This window comes from Hippopotamus amphibius, chromosome 5, assembly GCF_030028045.1.
Source record: "Hippopotamus amphibius kiboko isolate mHipAmp2 chromosome 5, mHipAmp2.hap2, whole genome shotgun sequence".
NCBI classification, from domain to species: domain Eukaryota; kingdom Metazoa; phylum Chordata; class Mammalia; order Artiodactyla; family Hippopotamidae; genus Hippopotamus; species Hippopotamus amphibius.
This window is the reverse complement of record NC_080190.1, coordinates 112,629,864-112,654,594: the sequence shown is the minus strand read 5'-3', so window position 1 is coordinate 112,654,594 and position 24,731 is coordinate 112,629,864. Positions and strand designations below refer to the sequence as shown.

The 24,731-nt window shown below is 36.2% G+C and overlaps 1 protein-coding gene across 9 annotated transcripts in view; it reads right to left on the bottom strand.

Annotated features, from left to right (window-relative positions):
* Nucleotides 1-24,731, bottom strand: part of C5H8orf89 (chromosome 5 C8orf89 homolog) — a 54,324-nt gene that overhangs the window by 16,848 nt on the left and 12,745 nt on the right. For 3 of the 9 annotated variants that reach the window (XM_057736507.1, XM_057736509.1, XM_057736508.1), the window contains exons 2-5: nucleotides 15,840-16,006; nucleotides 13,839-13,992; nucleotides 11,578-11,671; nucleotides 9,744-9,801 (exon numbers count right to left, since the gene is read on the bottom strand). In XM_057736507.1, the coding sequence (XP_057592490.1) occupies nucleotides 9,744-9,801; nucleotides 11,578-11,671; nucleotides 13,839-13,992; nucleotides 15,840-15,966 (433 nt within the window). In that variant the 5' untranslated portion in view covers nucleotides 15,967-16,006. Of the gene's footprint in view, nucleotides 1-8,295; nucleotides 8,467-8,608; nucleotides 8,739-9,743; nucleotides 9,802-11,577; nucleotides 11,672-13,838; nucleotides 13,993-15,839; nucleotides 16,007-24,731 lie in introns of those variants that run through there. The other 6 variants (XR_009053937.1, XR_009053938.1, XM_057736510.1 and 3 more) reach the window with 4 other exon arrangements.

Sequence of the window (24,731 nt, the reverse complement as noted above, 5' to 3'; positions counted from 1 at the left end):
GGTGGCCCACAGGGGTCCCTCCTCTGCCCCTTGCAGGCACCAAAAGAGAGAGAGAGGCTATGCCTGTGGCTCCTCCCCCCGGCCCATGAGCCAGCAGCATCCAGCTGCCATCATGGCCAGGCAGCTCTCAGGGACAGGCACTCCTCGCTGCGGATCTCTTCCCTCCTGTCCTCTCGGTCTGTCCCCTTACTGGCGACAATGTTTCTCACCCTGAACCAGTTCTCCAGTTCCCATGCTCCCGCTCCCAGACCCTCTATTCAGCTGTGAATCGACTTCTCAGTCTGGGAACACTGAGCTGTGGTGCAGACCCTCCATGTGTTTCTCACTCCCTCCTGTCTGCCACAGCTCAGCTGCTTCACCCTCTTTGAGCTGTCGTAGATGCCTCCCTACCAGTTATGTCAGGATCTTTGCAGTCCTTTCTGGTGTCCAAGGTCATCTGCTGGTGTTCAGTTGGTTCTCTGTGGGAATTATTGCATCTTTTGGTGCATTCCCAATGTATCTGTGGAGAGGGATGCATTCCATGTCCCTCTGCTTTGCTGCCATCTTTTCTCCCCCTAAAGCTAGGTTTTAGAATCAAGGTTAGAGACCTCATAAAATGGGTCTTTAAGTATTCTCTCTTTTTCCTATTTTCTGGAATGTTATATAACATAACTTTTTAAAAAAATTTTAATTAAATGTTGGAAGAATTCACCAGTGTTAATTCTGCTATGTTGTGTTTTCTCTTCTTTTTATTTGATATTGGTAATCGCTTTCTCTCAATCTTTCTCTCTCTCATCAGCTTTGCTAGATTTATAAATTTTATTCACACTTTCAAAAAACTAACTTTTAGCTCTGTTGATTTTCTCTATTGAATATTTGTTTTCTATTTTACTGATTTTTGCTCTCTCTTATTTCTTTCTTGAATTTTTTTTCCTTGAATTTAATATGCTGTTCTTTTGTTAACTTCTTGAGATGAATTTTAAAATCATTAATGTTAAGCCTTTCATCTTTTCTAATACAGATACTTCATGCTATAAGTTTCCCTAAAAGCTGTTTTTACTGCATCCCAAAAGTTTTGATGTATCATATTTTCATCATCATTCAGTTCAAAATAATATGTAATTTCCATTGTATTTCTTCTTTGATTCAAGAGTTATTTAAAAGTACATTTCTTAATATCCAGACCTCTGTGGGGTTTTATAATTATCTTTAATTACTGATTTTTAGTTTAATTCCACTGTAGTCAGAGAATATGTGCTGTATGACTTCACTCATTTGTTTAAAAATCTCCCATAAATGATTATGTATTTGTCTAGTTCCCTTTTCATTCCATTTATCTTTAAGTTTACATTAATCCAGCTTACACATTTAGGATGGTTAAATCTTTCTGTTGTATTAACCCCCTTGTCACTATGAAATATCACTCTATTGCTCATAATACCTCCTGCTTTGAAGTCTATTTTGTTTGATCTTACTGTAGCTACAAGCTTTCTTTTGATTACTGTTTGCATGGTTCATATTTTCCCATCCTTATACTTTTGATCTTTCTTGACCTTATTTTTAAGGTGTGCTTCTTGTAAGCAGCATATAGTTATTTTTATTAGTCTGATCACCTTTGTTTTTTAGTTAAAATCTTTAGTCTGCTTACATCTAATTATTTATTATGTTTAATTTTAAATATTTAATATTGCTAGTTGTTTTCTATTTGTCCTGTTTTATGTTCCTTTTTTCTCTTTTCTTGCTTTCTTTTGAAATATATTTTTATTATACTATTTCCCCTGTAAGCTTGTTACTTATTTTCTTTTCTTTTAGTGATTACCATACAGATTATCATGTTTATTTGACATATTACAACTTACTTTAGTTATTTTACTGTTTTTCAGATAATGCAAGGATCTTATAGCATTTTAACTACAAATATGCCCCATCCCACCTCTGTGTTATTATTGTATTTTATTTCTACATATATTTTAAACTTCATAAGACAATACTACTGCTACTGCTTCTCTTTCATTTACAAGTTGTTGTGCTTTCATCTTGCACCAGTCTTTTTTTTTTTTTTTAATAAATTTATTTATTTTTGGCTGTGTCGTGTCTTCATTGCTGCACATGGGCTTTCTCTAGTTGTGGTGAGTGGGGGCTACTCTTTGTCATTGTGCACAGGCTCCTCACTGTGGTGGCTTCTCTTCTAGAGCACTGGCTCTAGGTGCACAGGCTTCAGTAGTGTGGCATGTGGGTTCAGTAGTTGTGGCTCATGGGCTCTAGAGCACAGGCTCAGTGCACAGGCTTAGTTGCTCCATGCCATGTGGGATCTTTCCGGACCAGGGGTTGAACTCTTATTCTCTGTATTGGCAGCTGGATTCTTAACCACTGTGCCACCAAGGAAGCCCCATTATTTCTTTAATATTTTTTTTAGTGCAGCTCTACTGACAATTAATTCTATCAATTTCCATTTGAATAATAATGTCTTTATTTCACCTTTACTTTTAAGGATATTTTCATTGGGTATAAAAATCAAGTTTGCCAGTTACTTTTTTCAGCACTTGAAAATGCCATTCCACTGTCTTCTTGATTCCACTGCCTACATTGCAAAGTCAGTTGTATGTCTTACCACTGCTCCCTTGAAGGAAACATAACTTTTTTCTGTTTTTTAATATTTAGTCTTTTTACTAAGATGTGCCTAGCTGTGGTTTTTTTTGTCACTATTCTGCTGAAGGTTTGTAGAACTTTTTGTATCCATTGCTTGGCATTTTTAAATCAGTTTGGGGGATTCTCAGCCAGCAAGTAAATACTGCTTGTCCCATTCTTCTCTTGCTCCTCTTATTCTGGAATTAGAGTTACATGTGTAAAGTAGTTTTATCTTGTCACATATTGTTTTTGCATATTGTTATGTATTTTCTGTCTTTTTTCTCTCTTAACTTTAATTGAGTATTTTTCTAACGACTTATCTTTCATTTTACTAATTCTATCATCTATTGTTTTCCATTTTTCCCAAATTTATTAAGGCATATATGACAAAAATTGTATATGTTTAAGGTATACCATTGATGACTTGATATACATATACACTACAAAATGATTACCACAATTAAGTTAATTAACACATTAATGATCTCACAGTTACCTTTTGGTGGGGAGGGGAGATGAGAACACTTAAAATCTACTCTCTCAGCAAACTTCAGTATACCATATACTATTGTTATTATTATTATTACTATTATTATTATTTTTGGCCACACTGTGTGGCATGCAGGATCTCAGGTCCCCAACCAGGGATCAGACCTGTGTCCCCTGCAGTGGAAGTGCGGAATCTTAATCACTAGATCACTAGGGAAGTCCTGACCATAAAGTATTATTAACTTTAGTCACTATGCTGTACATTATAGCTCCAGAATATCTCCCCATTTGTCCCAGTCCTGACTTCCTGGTAACTACCATTCTACCCTGCTTCTGTCTGACCTTTCTTTTTTAGATTCTCTATATAAGTGACACCATGCAGTAACTGTCTTTCTCTGTCTGACTTATTTCACTTAACATAATGCCCCCTGGGTTCATCCATGTTGTCACAAATGGCAGAATTTCCTTCTTTTTTATGGCTAAATATTATTCCATTGGGTATTATATCTATCACATTTTCTTTATCCATTTATGTGTTAATGGACACTTAGATTGTTTCCATATCTTGGCTGTTGTGAATAATGCTGCAATGAACATGGGAGTTAAGGTATCTTTTTGAGATACAGATTTCATTTCTTTTGGATATATATCCAGTACTGGGATTGCTGGATTATATGGTAGTTTTGTTTTTAATTTTTTGAGGAACCTCCATACTGTTTTCCATAGTGGCTGTACCAACTTACATTCCCACCAAAAAGGATTCCCTTTTCTTCATACCCTCACCAACACTTGTTATGTCTTGTCTTTTGGATAACAGCCATCCAACCAGATGTGAGGTAATATGGTTTTGATTTGTATTTCCCTGATGACAAGTGAAGATATGTGTCATTTCCTGCGCCTATTGGCCATTTGTATGTCTTTTTTGGCAAAATGCCTACTTAGGTCCTTTGCCTAGTTTTAAATTGGGTTATTTGGTTTTTTGCTATTGAGTTGTAGGGACTCCTTATATATTTTGGATATTAACTCTTTATAAAACATATGGTTTGCAAATATTTTCTCCCATTCCATATGCTGCCTTTTCATTTTGTTAATTGTTTCCTTTTACTGTGCAAAAACTTACAGGTTTGATATAGTCCTACTTATTTATTTTGCTTTTGTTGTCCTATATCCTATCATCTGCTAGGTCTAATTATTATATTTTTTAGCTCAATAATTAAAAAAAAATCTTATTGAAGTATAGTTGCTTTACAATATTGTGTTAGTTTCTACTGTACAGCAAAGTGAATCAGCTATACATATAAATATATTCCCTCTTCTTTTGGATTTCCTTCCCTTTTAGGTCACCACAGAGCATTGAGTAGATTTCCCTGTGCTATACAGTAGGTTCTCATTAGTTATCAATTTTATACATAGTATCAATAGTGTTTATATGTCAATCCCAATCTCCCAATTCATCCCAACCCCCTCCCTCCCCCCGGTATCCATATGCTTGTTCTCTATGTCTGTGTCTCTATTTCTCCTTTGTAAATGAGATGTTTACATCAATTTTTTCAGATTCCACATATATGCATTAATATACAATATTTGTTTTTCTCTTTCTTACTTGACTCTGTATGACAGTCTCTAGGTCCATCCACATCTCTACAAATGACCCAATTTCATTCATTTATATGGCTGAGTAATATTCCATTGTATATATGTACCACATCTTCTTTATCCATTCCTCTGTTGATGGACATTTAGGTTGTTTCCACGTCCTGGCTGTTGTAAATAGTGCTGCAATGAACATTGGGGTGCATATGTCTTTTTGAATTATGGCTCTCTCTGGGTATATGCCCAAGAATGGGATTGCTAGGTCACATGGTACTTCTATTTTTAGTTTTTTTAAGGAACCTCCATACTGTTCTCCACTATGGCTTTATCAATTTACATTCCCACCAACAGTGTAAGAGGGTTCCCTTTTCTCCACATCCTTTCCAGCATTTATTGTTTGTAAATTTTGTGATGATGGCCACTCTTACCAGTGTGAGGTGATACCTCATTGTAGTTTTTATTTCATTCTCTAATAATTAGTGATGCTGAGCATTTTTTCATGTGCCTCTTGGTCATCTGTATGTCTTCTTTGGTTAAATGTCTATTTAGGTCTTCTGCCCATTTTTTGATTGGGTGTTTTTTTTGTTGTTGTTTTTTTTTGATATTGAGCTGTATAAGCTGTTTGAATATTTTGGAGATTAATCCTTTGTCTGTTGCTTCATTTGCAAATATGTTCTCCCATTCTGAGGACTGTCTTTTCATCTTATTTGTGGTTTCCTTTGCTATGTAAAAGCTTTTAAGTTTAATTAGGTTCCATTTGATTATTTTTGTTTTTATTCTCATTACTTCAGGAGGTGAGTCAAAAAAGTGTCCTGCCTATGTTTTCCTCTAAGAGTTTTATAGTGTCTGGCCTTACATTTAGGTCTTTAATCCATTTTGAGTTTATTTTTGTGTATGGCATTAGGGAGTGCTCTCATTTCATTCTTTTACATGCAGCTGTCCAGTTTTCTGCACCACTTATTGAAGAGGCTGTCTTTGCTCCATTGTATATTCTGGACTCCTTTGTCATAGATTAGGTGACCGTAGGTGCATGGGTTTATCTCTGGGCTTTCTATCCTGTTCCATTGATCTATATTTCTGTTTTTGTGCCACTAATATACTGTCTTGATTACTGTTCAGCTCAATAATTTCTACTTAATCCTCTTTTTATAGATTCTAGTTCTCTGATACAATTTTCATCTTTTTCTCTATTATCTTGAATATATTAAATATAGTTTTTAAAATCCCTGTCAAATAATTCCTATTTGGATCTCTTGTAGGTATGCTGCTATTGTCTGTTTCATCTCTTGGTTTTTGTCATTCTTTTATACCTGATAAGTTGTATTTTTTTTTAATGCCTGGTAAGTTTTGATCGAATGCTTGAGACTATGTACACAAACCTGTAAGGCTCTGGTTTATCTGATAGTTCTCCAAAGAGAATTTAATTTTCTTCTGGTAGGCATATAACTTTAATACAGTCAAAATTGGGTTTTAGGCTTTTAAAAAAGCTAATCTATTGTTAGTATGCCTTTATTACAGTGTGTAGCTCTTCAGTTTGAAAGCTTGTGTTTGCCAAGGTTTCTCCATCTTGGCAACCCTAAAACTCCCTTAAACTGCCAACTTAAACTCCCTTAAACTTCCACCTCTGTCTCCCCAACAAATGCTAAGTTACTGAAATCTCTGCTCAGTCCTTCATCCTTCAAAAAGGTATTTTCTGCTTTTTGTCTTAAAATCTTACCCAGTACACACGTCACTTAGAAACAGGCAAACATCCGTTAGGGAAATTGCTCACTTCTCTGCAGTTATTCCTCAGCCTTTCGAGTTGGAAATGATTGCTCTTGACACCTTAAAACACTGTTTTTTAAATACTTTCATTATTTTATTTTTTAAAAAGAAAAATGATTTTATTATTGTATATTAATATGTATGTAATATATTACTTTTATATTTTTATTATTTTATATATCATAAAATATATTTAAATTATTTTTTATAATTAGCTCTTATGTGAATTCTTGGTGGTAAAGCTGGTATGATATGTTATTCCATCATAGTCAGAGGTGAAATTCTCTGGGCCATTTTTTTGAAAGGTGTGACTACTGAAATAGATGACAGTTGCTACAACGATCCTTTCAAACTTTACATCAGATCACATTAAAATCATTCTTTTGTTAAAATCATGTAACAGCTCCTCATTTCCATCAAAGTTAAATACAAAGTCCCTTTCAGGAACCCACACGGTCAGATACTCCACTACCTCTGTTACCTCATCTTCCACCCACTAAGATTAGCTGTATTGACTCCTGATGTTCTTCCAACAGGTCAGGTACCATCCCGCCTTGGGACCTTTGCTGGCCCCAAGAGAATAACTTTTTCCCAGAGTTTAACTCCCTCATCTCTTTCAAATCTTTGCCCAAATATTACCACTGATCACCCTATTTATAATTGTAAATCATCCTTCTCTCTCCAGATCTCCTGATCCACCTTATCCTGTTCTATTTTTTGGTGTTGTTTCTATTGCACTTCCAACTTTTAAAATACTATGTATTTTGATATACTATGTAATGGACTTGTTTATTATATTTAATGTTTGTTGGCTGCATTCTCTCACTAGAATGTAAGCTCCACAAGGGCAGGGATCTTGGTTTTGTTGAGAGATGTACTCTAAGTCTGAGAACTAGAACAATGTCTGGCACGAATTAGATGCTAAATTCATGTTTGGTGAATGAATGAATGAAAGACTCTGAAAGAAAAGCAACAAGTATTTACTGAAGAGTCAATATGTTGTAGGATTGTTATAGGTACTACAGGGATACAAAAGTGAATAAGAAATAGTTTCCAGCCCTAAAGAACCATAAAGCTGGCCTACTGGAAAATAGGCAGGCAAATATTCATTTGGGCCAAGATGCAAAACAAATGTCTTTTGCTCTAATTAACATTTATATTTTTATTTTATGTTGCATGTTGATTACAGAAGTTGTTTATAGGTTATAGAAATTCAGATAAAGGAGATATCCAAGGAGAAGTTCGTGAATGTTTAACTTGATGAACTTCCATATACTGAACTTACAAAGCTGCTAACAGATGAATCTGACTGCCACCGACAATCTCCATAAAAGTCTTACTTAGTAATTTTTGTTTTTATTGTTTGTTTGGAGGTGCTCTATTAACTCCATTATTCCATAAGTGCAAAATCATGGAAGTGATGAATATACTAGAAGAAGACAACTATGATTGTGACACAAATTAAAAGTAAGTAAGGTTTAAAGCATGTTAAGCTGGTAAGGAAATAACTATTGTGCACAGGTAAAGGATGAAACATTTGATAGTCTGAAGGACAAGCAGCAGATAACATATAATGTTAAAAATGTAACACGTAAACCAGTCATTCTCCATTGAGGGTGATTTTGCCACCCCAAGGACATTTGGCAATGTTTGGAGACATTTTTGATTACCACACCTTAGGAGGTGTTAGTGGCATCTAAAGAGTAAAGGTCATGGATGCTGTTAAACATCCTACAAGGCACAGGAAAGACCCCCACAACAGAATTATCCAGTCCAAAATGTTAATATGGTCACTGTTGAAAAATGCCATTTAGATAATAATCAACAAAAGGCAAGAAAATATAATGACAAAATGAAAAACACTTGACTGTACAGCTCAAGAATCTTCACTGTTGACTTTGGGTAAGATTACTTCAGGAAACGGCTAAGAATTTATTGGAGAACTTAAATGCTAGACATATGCATTATGTCGCATGCCTCATGTGGTTCCCTTGGTATGTTGCCCCCATGAATCTGTAACACATGAAGCAAGGAATGAGGCAGTAAGTGTAGATATGCTAGGAAATTCTCCAAAATCTTGTAGACATCATTAAAAGCGTAATTAACTGACTCAACAGTGTCTGTTTTTGAAAAACAAAATTCTGATTAAACATACCAGAAATGTGGAAGTGAGAATGTCTGATTTTAAAGCTTCAAAGAAGAAACTCATACTCCAAATAGGTAGAAATGCTCTTTGGTGCTATAAACTCTTTTATTCTCCATGGAGTAGTTTTTTGGAACTCAAACTGTTGGCATAAGATAGGTTTTTATAGTTGGATGTTATAGGTACACAGGTTTATGAAAAAATTAATTAAAAGACAAGGCTAGAAAGAAAAGTTAGGGGAAGACGGTAAAGGGTTCAAGGCCAAGCTAAGGAGTGCATACTTTATCTGTGGGTAATGACAAGCTGTTGTTTTCGAAGAAGGGAGTGATATGATTAGAGGCCAAGTTTTAGGCTTTTGTTGTAGTGTTGAAGGACTTCCAAGGTCAGAAACTCAAAGTAAGACCATTTTAAAGGCTATGTGATGGTCCACATGAGAGATGATGAGGGCCTATCCCAGGGTCCTGACAGGTATGGCTGTTAGCCATTTTGGGTCCGTACAGTTTCTCCTGTCCTCCTACTGGCCTTATCCAGGACTGTACTGTGCAGTGAATCACTTCTCTGTCATCAAGAGACAGAGTTAATAGATATTGTTTAGTAATCATTAGGACCAGGTGACCTCTATGCTCTGTTAGCCTCCAAACAATGATGGAGACATTCCTTGATGTATTCCTGGCACCCATGAGAATAGTTACCCATTCATAAATCTTGACTCAGGAAGCACTTCCTGTTTTCAAGCACATACCCACCATGTCCTAGATTAACTAAAGTTGTCCCAATGGCCCCTCAGCTGTGCGGAGTTCAGCTACATGTTTCCATGTCATTGTCTGCCCGATCCTACCCTGTGAGGAAGTTACCATATAATAAGCTGATCCATTGATTATGTGGAGCTGCCTGCCTCAGTTTTCGGTCTCATGATGCCTTCTCAGTTTGGTAGGCACTTTTCGTTCCCTCCATCCTCCAACATGAGATAATAAAGGTATGTATATATTGAACACAACACCCACTAAGTTTATAAAATAAACAAAGCTTAAAAGAAACATTAATAAAACAAAGACAAGTCAATGCAAAGAAAGGAAGTTTAAAAAGATATAAGTATTCCACACCCTTAATAAGACATGTGGTAGGAGAAAAAGATGATCCAGCCTACCTTTTGATTTCTCCTGAAGTGGTGCCACAGTACATGTTGGCTTCGTCTTCTTTAACCTAAAATTATACATTATCATAAATTCATTTTTATATAAATCCAGGGTACCCTAATTTTTTAAAATAAGAGACAAGAAGCTTGCTTTCAGTGAAATTCACTTGTTGAAGGACATCATATAAAAATTAAATAAACATTAAAGGAAGGAAACTACTTCCATCACAAAAAATCCAATCAGAAGCAGATATGAACCAACTAAGTATCTCAGTTTTTGCTAATAAATTTTACCAATGGATGAGTGTTATGTCTAAATTTTCCCACCTTTATCTTATCACTAGTCATGATTCAGAAGTTGCTAGAAGAAGGGACTCAAGATTAGATGAACAGGGTATCTAGATATGCCAGATATCAATTATCAGTTATTTGTGCTCTTTTTCCCTATTAATTACCACAATCTGAGTTGTGTCATAATTAACTTTTGTTCCTATTGGAATAGGTCTAGATAATGAGTAGGTTATTAGAGGAAATATGTCATGATTGAGTCTGCTGTGGGCAAGATAACTCTTAAGAATTCCAAATTTCTTGTAACTACATTAAACTTTAGAAGTCGGCTGTAACTATTTTTTGTTCTCTATCCAATCAAAACACATATTAGTTCTTAATCCATGTGATACAGTTTAATGAAGTCAGCTTACACAGCTGATTGGAGGTATCCTAGCAACTTATTACCATGGCAACATCACACTTCCAAGTCATCAAGTATAGGTAGAGTCGAGATGAGCTGAGCTAGTATAATATTTACATTGAGGTTTGGAACTCAAGACGAGCCTTACTGATTATCTTATGTGATAAGGTTTTAGTGGTTCCTAAGGACACTCCTCAGATTCTCTTCCACCTATTGACTGATAACTGAAATTCTATGATTCAGCTACTTAGTGTGAAGGGCTTCATGTCCTTCAAAAAAACATAGGACATTCATTTTTTTAAAAACTGTGTCCAATATCAGAATGAATATCTTTGTGTATTGGCTGCATGGAACCTTTAAAGATAACACTGGTGAGTTGAGAGCTCATATTGCTTGTTTCATAATATTAATTTAAGGGAATTAAACTCATAAATCATTGTTTCACATCTGCGAGCATGACAGCTGGAGACAGTTTGTCATACCATAGGATAGTCAGCTATAACTTTTAAATGTACTTCACCTCTAGGACTATTTTCAGTTATATTACCAAAGTATGCCCTGAGATTCACTGAAAATTTTTATCATTAAAGAAATTTAAAAACACGTTAAACTTTTATCACAGTTTTCACATCAAATATGCACATATGAGGCAGACATCTCAGGCTTCTATAGACAGCAGAGATAGCCTTTCTAGGAGAGGCTCAAACTCATATCAAAAAAACAATTTTTAGTGTCTATGACCTGTACCCTTTTCATTTTTTTTCCCAAAATGTTATTTTACTGTTGTAAAAACACTCAACAAGAGATCTACCCTCTTCACAATTTTTTAACTGCACAGCACACCACTGTTGCCCATTGGTAAAATGCTGCACAAGTCTCTAGAGCATATGCACCTTGCCTCAAGGAGGCTTTACGGCCATTCATTAGTGGGGCCACTGCATTTTTCACTGGACTAGTTGCAGCGGGTGATTTAGGCACTATTCCTGGAGGCACTGCTTCCAAGACTGTTCTTCTGGTCCTTTCAGAGAATCTGTGAACTATTAAATATTTTTCAATAAACCTTGTGTCTACTTAAAAAAAAAAACACATATGGAGATAAAAAAAAAAAAAGAATAAGGGGTTGTATATAAGACAGACAAAAATTAGTACTTCCCTGCTTTGCCAAGACTGTTCTTTCACAGGGCGTTGTACAATATGCAGAGGAGAGTAAAATACTTGTAGACAACCTGACATGTTCTCAGTAGAATGGCTAAAATAAAGACACAGGGAAAAGAACTAATGTTTGCATTCGCCAAGTACTTTGTAAACAGTGTGGCATTTAGCCACCACTCTTCCACTTTCTGTCTGAAGAACACGTCATAATATGAATAATATATTCAAATTATTTTTCATTAAATTAAGTAAATTCACACTCAAATCAATGTAAAATATTAAGGAATCATTTCACAAACAGCCAAACTGCAAATGAAAAAAATAATGAACTGAAATCAGATGAAAAAGGTAGGAAGCAAAATGAAGCCTTAAAATCTAGAGGCTGAAATTATATCTCAATAAAATTCTTTTTAAGAGGAAAAAAATATATAGAGGCTGAATGGGTTAATTCAAGGGGTGCTTTCTGGGTTTCGTTTCTTTAAGATGATCACATGCACTGAAAGAAGGGTAGCAAGACTGGTCTGTACTGAGACACATCCGTGGCCATAGGCAGCCCTACATACTTTTACACCCACCCTCCTCAAAGAGTACTGTGACTTCCAGTGAAAAAGACAAGACTGAACTGAGTGTCAGGGATACAGGTGTCTCAGGAATGACAGAAACTCACTGTCCTTTAGCAGGTTTCATATTCATGTTTCCAATGGTCTCTCTTTCTACATCCCTGCTATCCCTCCTCTTTAACTGCCACCATCTAATCTGCTAGCAACTCCCCATCTCTCTTCTACCATCTCTGATTCTGCCTTATTTCATTATAATCTCACTTCAGAAAGAGTAATTTTGCTTTTTATATTCTTATAGCTTGACAATCTATCCTCAAATAATATTTAAAATGATGGAAACAGTTGATTGAACCTGGTGTACCCCCAAAAAAAATAAAATAAAATAATAATAAAATAAAAAAAAATAAATAAATAAAATGACGGGAAAAGCTTTATGTATGTTATTGTTTATTATGGCGTTATTTGCAAACTTAAAAGTCCAACGATAGGGAAATTAAATAAAGTTAAATAAACTATGCAATGAAATCTAATGTGACCAGTAAAGACTGTTTGAAAGTTATACAGTAATATGAAAAAATGTATACATGTAATATTAAGTAAAAAAGTGCAAAATAAAAAACTGTAAGTACACTAAAATCACAACTCAAATAAAAATCTGTGAAAATGAAGGAGGACAGAAGAGAGAACTTTCAACAATAAAAATGGACAGGTTATGATGGGTTAATTATCAAATAATTGTTTTTACTTTTTCCCCAAATTCTCTACAAAGTTCTTATTTATCTTCGTAATTTAGATATAAACTATCCACAACTTTTTATTTTTAGTATAGTCTAGTTCTTTATTTATATTACCAAAATTTATTTCAAGAGTAATTAACAAGACCAATAATACTAGTGGAGAACTCAAGAAATATATTCTGAAATTCCAATATGTGTGTGCTATGCATAACTAGATGGCAGGAGATAATATGAAAATATACATCCTCCCCTGAAGAGAGCTGCAACTCAGACTGCTATAAATGCTTCATCTTTTTTTAGACCGCAAAGTAAATTAGTATGACACATTCAATAAATACTTGATGAACAAATAAATAAATCAAAGCAGAAACCAAATAGTATATGAGACTGTCTCACTAAATTTATAGGTCCCTTTGGAGAAAGAAGTCTTCTTTTAATGTTATGTCAGGCAATCTGATTTATAGTAGGAAAGGTGTTTATAATAACGTTTTTAAATGCTAGTATTCAAAGTCAGTGCAGCTTTTCTGACTGACAAACTCGTTTCATCTGATAGCAATGCAAGGTCTTCATTAGGCTGACATCTCACTCAGAATCTCCCCACTTCAGTCGAACTAGAAATGAAACACAAGGTTCTCTACTCAGGGTACAGAAACCTGTTAATATTGCAGAGAATTCGTTTATTTATATTGTTAAAAATTCCAGTATTCTCATAAGCAATCTAGGCTAGAGCAATAAAGATTTTTTTTAACTAAGTCTTTAAATTCTTTCTGGTAATGTCAGTTGGAAACAGAAAAAAGTACCTACTGGTCAAATGGAATAAAATTGAGATTTAAAAAAATTAAATCCTTTATGCGACAAAATAGTAGGCAAGAAAGAATTAGATTCAGTAGCCAGAAAAACCTCTACATTCAGCAGTGTTACTACAAATAAAAATTCAACAGAAGAGAATCAAATAGAAATGACATACCTGACAGGAGGCATCTCGGTATCAGCACGCAGGAGTCTTTTATGAACCTCTAGTGGAGTGGAACTTACACTTTTTTGGCAATTTTGCAATCCTGGTAAATATGGCATTTTGATACATTCTTTGGGTTCTTCTAGACCAAATGCTGTGGTGTATTCTATTAAAAGTAGTATCATAACCATCTGTATTATTTCTTGATTAAATGTATATAACTTTTTTTGCTATATACTAAAGTACATAAATACACTAAATCAGTCATTAAGAAAATAAAATTAAGCTACTGTAATTAAGCTAGCATCTCTCCTAAGAGAATACCTTTCAACTCCTAGGATAGAGACCATAAGGAAGAGCTGATTCAGGGGAAGAATGAAGAAGGGCAGCTTCACAGATCTCCTATAGTCACCACTGTCCTCTGCCTTCATGACTTTTCTTTTTTTTTTTTTTTTGGCTGAGTTGGGTCTTTGTTGCTGAACGGGGGCTTTATCTAGCTGTGGAGAGCGGGGGCTACTCTTTGTTGCGATGCGCGGGCTTCTCATTGTGGTGGCTTCTCTTGTAGCGGAGCAAGGGCTCTAGGCCCACACGGGCTTCAGTAGTTGTGGCTTACAGGCTCTAGAGTGCAGGTTCTGCAGTTGTGGTGCATGGACTTAGTTGCTCTGAAGCATGTGGGACCAGGGATTGCACCCATGTCCCCCACATTGGCAGGCAGGCTCCTAACCACTGTGCCACCAGGCAAGTCCCTGTCTTCATGATTTTGTTTAATCAGAATTCCCAGAACATTAGATACATTCACATTGAAAGACAGTTTAAAAGCATTTTCAAGAGTCTTGTAATATCTGCTACTTTAAATCTTTTCACCTGTCTACATTTGTATAGATAAACAAGAGGTATAAATACATGATTATGGGAGCTTAGCAATGAGAGAAAAGAATTCCATTCCAGGCACTGATTTTAATTATCTCTCTGCAACGTCCCTCACCAAATCTCTAAGAGCAACATCTGAAGCATCAAGAGGGCTTCTTCTGCTGACCTCATGGATCTTTAGTAAAAGAGGCTGTCAAATTAACTTCAAAATAAAGACAATAAATGGAAAAAGGCAGATTAAAAGATTAAAGGTTTGGATAATTTTTTTTTTTGGATAATTTTTAAACAGAGAATTTTCAAGCTTTTTCTACTAAGTAAATCTAGCACAGCAATAGAAATAGTATTTAATGGGACTAGAGTTATATTAAATGCTCAAAATGCTATTTTTCAACCTTTGATTATTCTTTTTTGGAAAAAATAGTTTTTCTTGATCAAAAATCATAGAGAGTCCCTTTTCGGCAATTAGGTTTGGAGGTAGGAGAATAGATAAACCATTGTGACTCTAATGGGAATGTGGTGAAAACGTTGAAAAAATACAGCAACACACTGAAAACCAGGAGTAGTGAAAAGGCTGGGGAGTTTGAATTTTGCTCTTTTCAAGAACTATATCTCCATTAATAAAGCCAAAGGCAGAATTCAGTATAAATAAGAAATACAATTATAATTTGAAATTAATGGGGAAAGCTATTACACTCGTCAAGTTGAAAGTTCTGAAATTAGTCTTTATTGAGCAACTATAAGATATAAGACACTTTCCACATAGCTCATTTAAAAAATAAAGTTTTGGTTAGAATTATTAATAAAAAAAGATGCTGTTAAAGATTTGGGTTTCTTAAAATATAACTTGTATTTAAATACAAATACTACTTATAAAAAATATATCATCCAACAAAGATAGTACTACACTGATAACCAAGAGTAGTTCTTTAGAATTTGTTGCTATCATGACTTGCAGAATTACCTTAAGTAAATTATTTCTAATCTGCTTCCATTTTTCTTTTCCATAAGCCTAAGGTACTAGCCTTCTTACATAAATGTTAAAGAAATTCTTTAATGTCTCTTGACTGCTTAAAAAAGTACTTGTAAATTCAAGGCACTATTTTTATATTTTTGTAAGTAAAATAAGAGTAAAACTGAAGTTACCTTTCCTCATCTTTTGTGTTTCTAAAACTGCTTTCCTCCAACTACTCTCAAAAAGAAAACAACTGTCAAGGGAATTTCTGGTGACATTAGAAGGCTCAAATTTGATTTCAGGAGAAAGGACTGGCATTTTTTCTTCTTCTTTCAACAGTGCTGATGAAAGTGAGATGCTGCACCATATTCAGGACACAAAATACAAAAAAAAAAGGCTATTTCAGAGATAAATATTTTTCTAATTTTTTTTCAATCATACAAATTAAATACTAATATAGATTTAAATGACAGGTTTACTTGTAACATATAAATACATATTCTTGGGATTTTAAAGCAAGAGGCCTTTAAGAACATAGCTAAAATAAGTTGTAAGACTTTTTTTTTTCAATATTTTAATATTTTAATTCTTTCAAATCTGAGGTTACAGATATTTGGCAATACAAAAAAATTTAAAGTTCAACAGTAAGTTATCATGTACCAGACAATGTAATGCTTAGGATTTTCTCAAAAATATTACTATTATGCATGATGACCAGGTGAGATTTATCTTGGGGATGCAAGGATGGTTCGACATACAAAAATTAATTAATGTGATACACCATATTACAGAATGAGAGACTGATGACCTATGATCTGTCTATGATCTACCTGTGATCTTATGATCATCTCAATAGATGCAGCAAAAGCTTTTGATAAAATTCAACATCCTTTCATAGTAAAAAGTTTCAACAAACCAGGAATTGAGAGAAATTATCTCAATAAAAAAAAGGCTATATATGAAAAGCCCATAGCTAACATAATCAAAAGTAAAAATTGAAAGCTTTCCTCTAAGATCAGGAATTAGGCAAGGATGCCCACTCTTACAACTTCCATTCAACATAGTACTGGCAGTCCTAACTAGAGCAACTAGAAAGAAAAGGCATCCAGTTTGGAAAGAAAAAAGTAAAACTGTCCCTGTTTTCAGATGGCATGATTATACACACACACACACACACACACACAAAACTCTAAAGACTCCACCCCCCCCCAAAAAAATGTTAGAACTAATAAAGGAATTCAGGAAAGTTGCGGGATACAAAATCAACAAACAAAAATCACTTGCATTTCTATACACTAACAACAAACCATCTGAAAAGGATATTAGAAAAACAATCCAATTTACAATAACATCGAAAAAAGGAAAATACTTAGGAATAAACTTAAGGGAATAAAAGATCTGTACACTGAAAAACTATAAAATATTGATAAAAGAAATTAAAGAAGACACAAACAAATGGAAAGACATTCCATGTTCACAGATTGGAAAACTTAATATTGTCAAAATATCTATACTACCCAAAATGATCTACAGACTCAATGCAATCCTTATCAAAATCCCAATGTAAAAATTCAAAATTATAGTAAAAACAATTCAAAAATTCATACAGAATGTAAATTAATGTTAGAATACTCCCTCACACCATACACAAAAATAAACTCAAAATGGCTTAAACACAAATATAAGACATGACACCATAAAACTCCTAGAAGAGAACATAGGCAAAATATTCTCTGACATAAACTGTAGCAATGTTTTCTTAGGTTCGTCTCCCAAGGCAATAGAAATAAAAGCAAAAGCAAACAAATGGGACCTAATCAAACTTATAAGCTTTTGCTTATAAGCAAATAAAATCATAAACAAAATGAAAAGATAACCTATGGACTGGGAGAAAATATGTGCAAATGATGTGACTGGCAAAGCTTACTTTCCAAAATAAACAAACAACTCATGCCACTCAACATCAAAAAAACAAACAACATGATTAAAAAATGGGCAGAAGACCTAAATATACATTTCTCCAAAGAAGACATACAGATGGTCAACAGGCACAAAAAAGATGCTCAACATCCCTGATTATTAGTGAAATGCAAATCAAAACTATAATGAGGTATCACCTCAAGCCAGTCAGAATGGCCACCATCAAAAAGTCTACAAATAATAAATGCTGGAGAGGGTGTGGAGGAAAGGGAACCCTCCTACACTGTTGGTGGGAATGTAAATTAGTGCAGTCACTATGGAAAACAGTATGGAGGCTCCTTCAAGAACTAAAATAGAGTTACCATGTGATCCAGCTATCCCACTCCTGGGCATATATCTGGAGAAAACTCTAATTAGAAAATATACATGCACCCCAATGTTCACAGCAGCACTATTTACAACAGCCAAGACCCGGAGGCAACCTAAATGTCCATCAACAAATGAATGGATAAAGAAGATGTGATAAATATATACAACGGAACATTACTCAGCTATAAAAAAGAATAAAACAATGCCATTTGCAGAAACATGGATGGACCTAGAGATTATCATACTAAGTGAAATAAGTCAGACAAAGACAAATATTGCATGATATCACTTATGTGTGGAATCTAAAAAAAAAAAAAGTACAGATGAACTTACTTGCAAAACACAAACAGACTCACAGACATAAAAAGTTATGGTTACCAAAGTGGGAGAGGGAGAATGGATAAATTGGGATTATTAGATTAACAGATGCATACTACCATATATAAAATAGATAAACAACAAGGATTTACTGTATAGCACAGGGAACTATATTCACTATCTTATAATAAATTATAATGGAAAAGAATTGAAAAAAGAATACAGATATATACATATACATGTATAACTGAGTCACTTGGCTGTACATCTGAAAGTAACACAATATTGTAAATCAACTATACTTCAATTTAAATAAATAAATAAATAAAATTAATATGGAACCACAAAGGGCCCCAGGTAATCAAAACAATCTTGAAAAAGAAGATGAAAGCTGGAGGCATCAAATTTTCTGACTTCAAAATATGTCAGAAAGCTAAAGTAGGACTTCCTAGGTGGTGCAGTGGGTAAGAATTGCCTGCCAATGTAGGGGGCATGGGTTCAAGCCCTGCTCCAGGAAGATGCCACATGCCACGGAGCAACTAAGCCTGTGCACCACAACTACTGAGGCTGTGCTCTAGAGCCTGTGGACCACAACTATTGAGCCCCTATCCTGCAGCTACTGAAGCCCACGCACCTAGAGCCCACGCTCTGCAACAAGAAAGGCCACCGCAATGAGAAGCCCATGCACCACAATGAAGAGTAGCCCCTGCCCACTGCAACTAGAGAAAGCCCGTGTGCAGCAACAAAGACCCAACACAGCCAATTAAATAAATAAATAAATAAATTTATTTATTTAAAAAAAAAGCTAAAGTAATTAAAACAATATAATACTGGCATAAAGACAGACATATAGGCTGATGGAACAGAACAGACTCCAGAAATAAACCCATGCATATAGAGTAAACTGATTTTTGACAATAGGGGAAGGACAGTCTCTTTACAAATGGTGTTGGGAAAACTGGATATCCACATGCAAAAGAATGAAGCTGAACCCTTATCTTACACCATACACAAAAATCGACTCATAATGAACTAAAGACTTAAACCTGAGACCTAAAAGTGTAAAACTCCTAAAAGAAAACATAGGGAGATTAAAGAAGATGTAGCCAAGATGGTGGAATAAGAAGACCCTAAGCTCACTCCCTCCCTCTGATGCACCAAAACTACAACTATTTACAGAGCAACTATTGATGAGAAAGACCAGAAGATTAGCAGAAAAAGATCTACAACTAAAGATACAAAGAAGGAACCACAAGGTGGGTAGGAGGGGCAGAGATGTGGGCTACCCACAAATGGGAGGCTAATTACAATTGCAGAGGTTCTCCCCAGGGAGTGAGGAGTCTGAGCCCCACGTTGGGCTCCCCAGTGTGGGGGTCCTACAGTGGAAAGAAATGTTTGGCTCTGAAGGCCAGCAAGGCTTATGTTCAGAAGAACCAGAGGGTTATGGGAAATAGAGACTCCACTCTTAAAGGGCCTACACAAAATCTTAAATGTCCAGGACCCAGGACAGAAGCAGTAATTTGAAAAGAGCCTGGGTCAGATCCATGTGCTGATCTTGGAGAACCTCCCAGAGAGGCAGAAGGCAGGTGGGGACACAGACTGGTGGCAGCCATGTTGGGGAAGCTCGTTCTACCACAAGGACAGTGGTGCTAGCAGGTGCCATTTTGGAATTCCCCCGCTAGTTCATGAGCACTGGGGACCGGCCCTGCCCCTCAGCTTTTTGACACCAGTACTGGGGCACCTCAGGCCAAGTAACTAGCCAGGCAGGGAGACAACCTCACCCATCAGCAGGCTGGATGCCTTAAGAACCCACGAGCCCACAGCTGCCCCAGGACGTGGCCGCACACGCCAGTGTACCAGCACTAGCCCTGAGACCAGCCTCACCACCAGGGGGGAGCCACCAGCCCTAGGACTCCCCAACCCTGGCCCTGCCCATGAGAGGGCCGACACAGCAAGCCTGGGACACCCAAGGCCCTACAGCCAGAGCCCCCAGGACCCAGCTCTGCCCCGCAGTGGGCCAGAACTAGGCCTGCGACCCGGACTCACCCACCAGTAGGTGTGCACCAGTCCCAGGATCCTGTTGGCCCCAGCCTGCCCCACCAATAATTCTAAAACGTATATGTCTCCTATCTAATGTGTCCTAGTTTTTATTACAGCTCATTTTGGCTTCTTATATTTTTCAAGGGTTGGGGATCTTGGTCAGCTACACTCTCACGGCACTCTTACATGGTAATGATGCAAGAGAGCCCACGATCAATATTGCAGATTGAGGTTACAGCTGTTTTCCTGAAATGATTCAGCACCAGAACATGGGTCACAGTGTTTTCATTCAGTAAAAGGAAAGTGGATTTTCAGAACTTAATATATTTCTGGATGTGATACAGTGGCCATTTTTGTGAAATGTTTGCAGCTTATATTTTCCATCAGTCACTGGAGCAATTTTCTCCAGGTGCTTTCTGTACTACCGTCCCTTGTTAATATGAACTTTTTACAATTTTAGGTTATTTACATAGTTTTTATAGAAGTAGCCCAAGAAGCCACAAGTTTCAGAATTAAATGATCCCCTGCTTTCCTCTGCCTCTTTCTTCCTAAGGCAATGATGCTGAATGTGCCAGCTGGTGTTTAGAAGAGAAAGATGGCATGGGGGAAACTGTAGACATCTTAAGCTTTGAAACTCTTCTTATTCTCCTCATGCCCCAGATGGTTTAATTTTAACATAAGTAATATGCCTTCACACTGGACTGTGAAAGGCATGTGACTTTATTTTTGTGATGTATTGTCTTCTGCACTATTAAAGGGAAAGAAGTGTTCATGTGTATCATCCTATCTTGTTTTTGAAGCCAGGGTGGTTGCACAATTTTGTTACCAGCAGGGCTAACCTGAATGTGATCTGATTACCTTGGAAATGCAGGAACTCATATGAATGTACTGTAAAATAAAATGTGGACTGATTCCCAGGGGAAAAAAATGTATATGGAAACACAAAAGGCCCAGAATAGCCAAAATAATCTTGAGAAAGAACAACAAAGTTGGAGGTACCATGTTCCCTGACTTCAGATTATACTCCAAAACTACAGTAATCAAAGCAGAATGGTACTAGCGTGCACACACACACACACACACACACACACACACACACACACACACAAAATAGACATATAGCTCAATGGACCAGAACAGAGAGTCCAGAAATAAGCTCACACTTATATGGGCATATGCTATTAACACATATATTAAATTAGCATTAATTTAACATGTAGCTGAAAAGCCCAGAAAGCTGCTTTTTTAAAAAAGATGATTCTTACCTGTTCTCACATCTCCATTCACCTGGAGAACAGAAGGGGGAAACACAAGAGCTAAAACCTTTCAGCCAGCTCTTGCTTCAGTATCACTATAGAGTGGGCAAGCAGCCTTTTGGGCTTTTTGGCTACATGTTAATAGCATCCTGTCATTCTCTTCACAGCACTTATCATAGTTTATAATAATGTATTTATATGTCATTATTTACTGTCTCTGACACTGGTCTTTGAATAAGACACCAAACTCTATTTTGTCAACTCCTTAGTTTTGCAAACAGAATCCCCTAGGATATCTTCCTGACCTACCTTTGCGATCTTGTCACTAGACAGTTCCCCCTCTCCCATACTCTAATTCAGGGGTCAGCAAACTGTCCCCAGATCAAATCCAGCCTGCTACCTGTTTCAGTAAATAAAATTGCAATGGAACACAGAAACAAATGTCCATCTGAACATATTTTCTATAGCTTCCTTTGGCCTACAAGAGCAGAGTTGAGTAGTTGCAACAGAGACTCGGTGGCCCACAAAGTCTAAAATATGTACTCTACATATTTTACTAAAGTTTGGCAGCCCTAGTTCTAATTCATTCAACAAGCATCCACTGAGAACTTACTAGGTGTTATGCTAGGTGAAATTTCTGAAATTTAAAATATATATATGTAACAGGAACTCTATTTTCTTTTCCAATGAATCATACCTTGAGGCTGGGTCATGCACCCTGTTTTAGAGGCCACAGCTATAAACAGTGGGAGCTGTTGAAAGACTAGACCTAAGATTTTAAAATATTGCTTTAACTGTAGCAATATTAGAAGAAAGATGGGAATGAGAAGGCCAATTAGGAAACTACTGCAATTGTTTAGGTGAGTGGTAGGGAGGGCCCAAACCAAGGAAAAAGCAGATTGAGAGACAAGCTGGATAGAGGTTAATGTGGTAGCATCTAGAGGACCTGGGAACTGTATGACTGGCACCATTCACGATGTTAAGAGTAAGGGATGAGGAACCAGCCTGAATGAGAAGAAATTCGGCTGTGAATAAAATGAGCTCAAGGTATCTGTGGTCCAGAGGTGGAAGTGGGTTTAGCCAAGAGATACAGATTTGGTAGTCATCATCATAAAGTCTAGAGAATAGATAAGACTGTCCAGGGCTAGTGGAGGGTATAAGTGAAAAGTTAAGAATAAAAGCAAGTCCAAGGGCACCAATATTTGAGGGACAGGCAGAGAACAGGTTGACTACAAAGAAGATTGAAAAGCGATGGTAAAGAGACATAAGAACCAAGATAGGGGGTGCTAATAAAAGTCAAAGGCAAAGAGTTTTGAGAAAAAGGAAATGGTGAACAATTTCATTGGAGAACAACAATGTCAAAAGAGCTATATTTAAATACAAGAGACCTCTGAGCATGGGTATAGTATTCTGAGGAAGAAGACAATTAAATAGCAGACACTGAAAACACAAAAGTTGAAAGTAATTAATTAAGCATTTTCCTGGGGGAGATGGGAGAGTAAGGATCAAGAACATCTGTTTTAAATACAAGATATAAAATAAAATGTTATTAATAAACAATAGCAGACAAAATAAGGAAACAACACCAAGAAAACAATAAATATATATTAGTTTGTTAGGGCTATGATAACAAAGTACCACAGACTGGGTGGCTTAAAAAAAAAAACAGAAATTTATTGTCTCATGTTCCTAGAGGCTAGAAGTTCAAAATCAAGGCATCAACAGGGTTGGCTCCTTCTAAGGGCTGTGAGTGAAGGGTGTGTTCCAGGCCTTTCTCCTTGGTTTTCAGAGTCACAACTCTCTTCTCCCTGTGTCTTCACACTGTCTTCCCTCTGTACATATTTCTGTGTCCAAATTTCCCCTATTTATAAGGACGTCGGTCATATTAGATTAGGGCCCCCTCTAATGACCTCATATTAATTTGATTACCTCTGTAAAGACCCTAACTCCAAATAGGGTTACATTCCAAGGCTGGGGAGCGGGGAGCAAAATTTAACACATAACAATACATCACAGCCAATATAAAATATGTGTTGCAAACAATTAAGAAAAAAGAACCCACTTAAACAAGCAGACATAGGGAATTCTCTGGCAGTCCATTGGTTAGGACTTGGTGCTTTCACTGTCAGGGCTTGGATTCAATCCCTGGTTGGGGAACTAAGATCCTGCAAGCTGTGCAGCGTGGCCAAAAACAACCCAACCAACCAAACAAAAAAAACAGACATAAAAATGTATTCACTCCTGTCAAACCAATTTCTAAAGTAAAAAAAAAAAAAAAAAAAGGATAATATGGCTATAATTGAGACCTTCACAATTCTATAATAACTTCATAATCATAGCAGTTTGAAGGAGAGATTCTTAGAGGTCTTCTGTATTAACGACAAAGCTAAGTTCAACAAAATTTTAGTGCTAAATGCATCTCCTATACATTAATCTTTTAAAAATTGGAAATCTATGGTAACTCCTGGATTATTTAGCTTCAAATGACAGAAAATCCAAAACAAGTGGCTAACACAAGAAGATTTCCCCTTAAATAAAAGCCTGGACAGAGCTCCCCGCAGGGCTGGGGCCAAGATATCAGGGACCCAGGCTCCTTTTATCTTATTGCCCCACCACCCTGAACATACAGTATCTACCTTTAGAGTTCAAGAGGGCTGCTTGTGTAAATGCGCATTCATGTCAGTGCTGATGGGAACAAGTATTTTCAGCGTGGAACAAAAAGATACAGATCTAACATCAATATGATAAATTTAAAACCCCGAAGTCCTAAATATGAATTGGAAGTAACTAGATTGTGGGCCCATTTCTGACGTAAAAAAAACCAAAAACTAAAAACAGCTAGGGTCCCTTGAGGAAATAGTTAATTCCAGATCTGTGGCAGGAAATGTACAAGATGAACCTAGTACATCTTTTCATTCCAGAAATCTAGGAATCTAAGATGACTACAATCTTGCTAGTCGCCAACCTGAAGAGAATCCAACTGACCAAAGCTGAGAGGATAATAAGCATTAATAAGAATATTAACTGCAATGTATTGAACTATATTAAATACGTATAATACATAAATGTATAATGATACTTTAAAAAAACAACACCTCACTCACCATCTTTGGGGGGTACTAAAGAACCAACTTGATTTGAAACCCAGGTCACATAGGAGAAAAATCAAGCATTTATCCA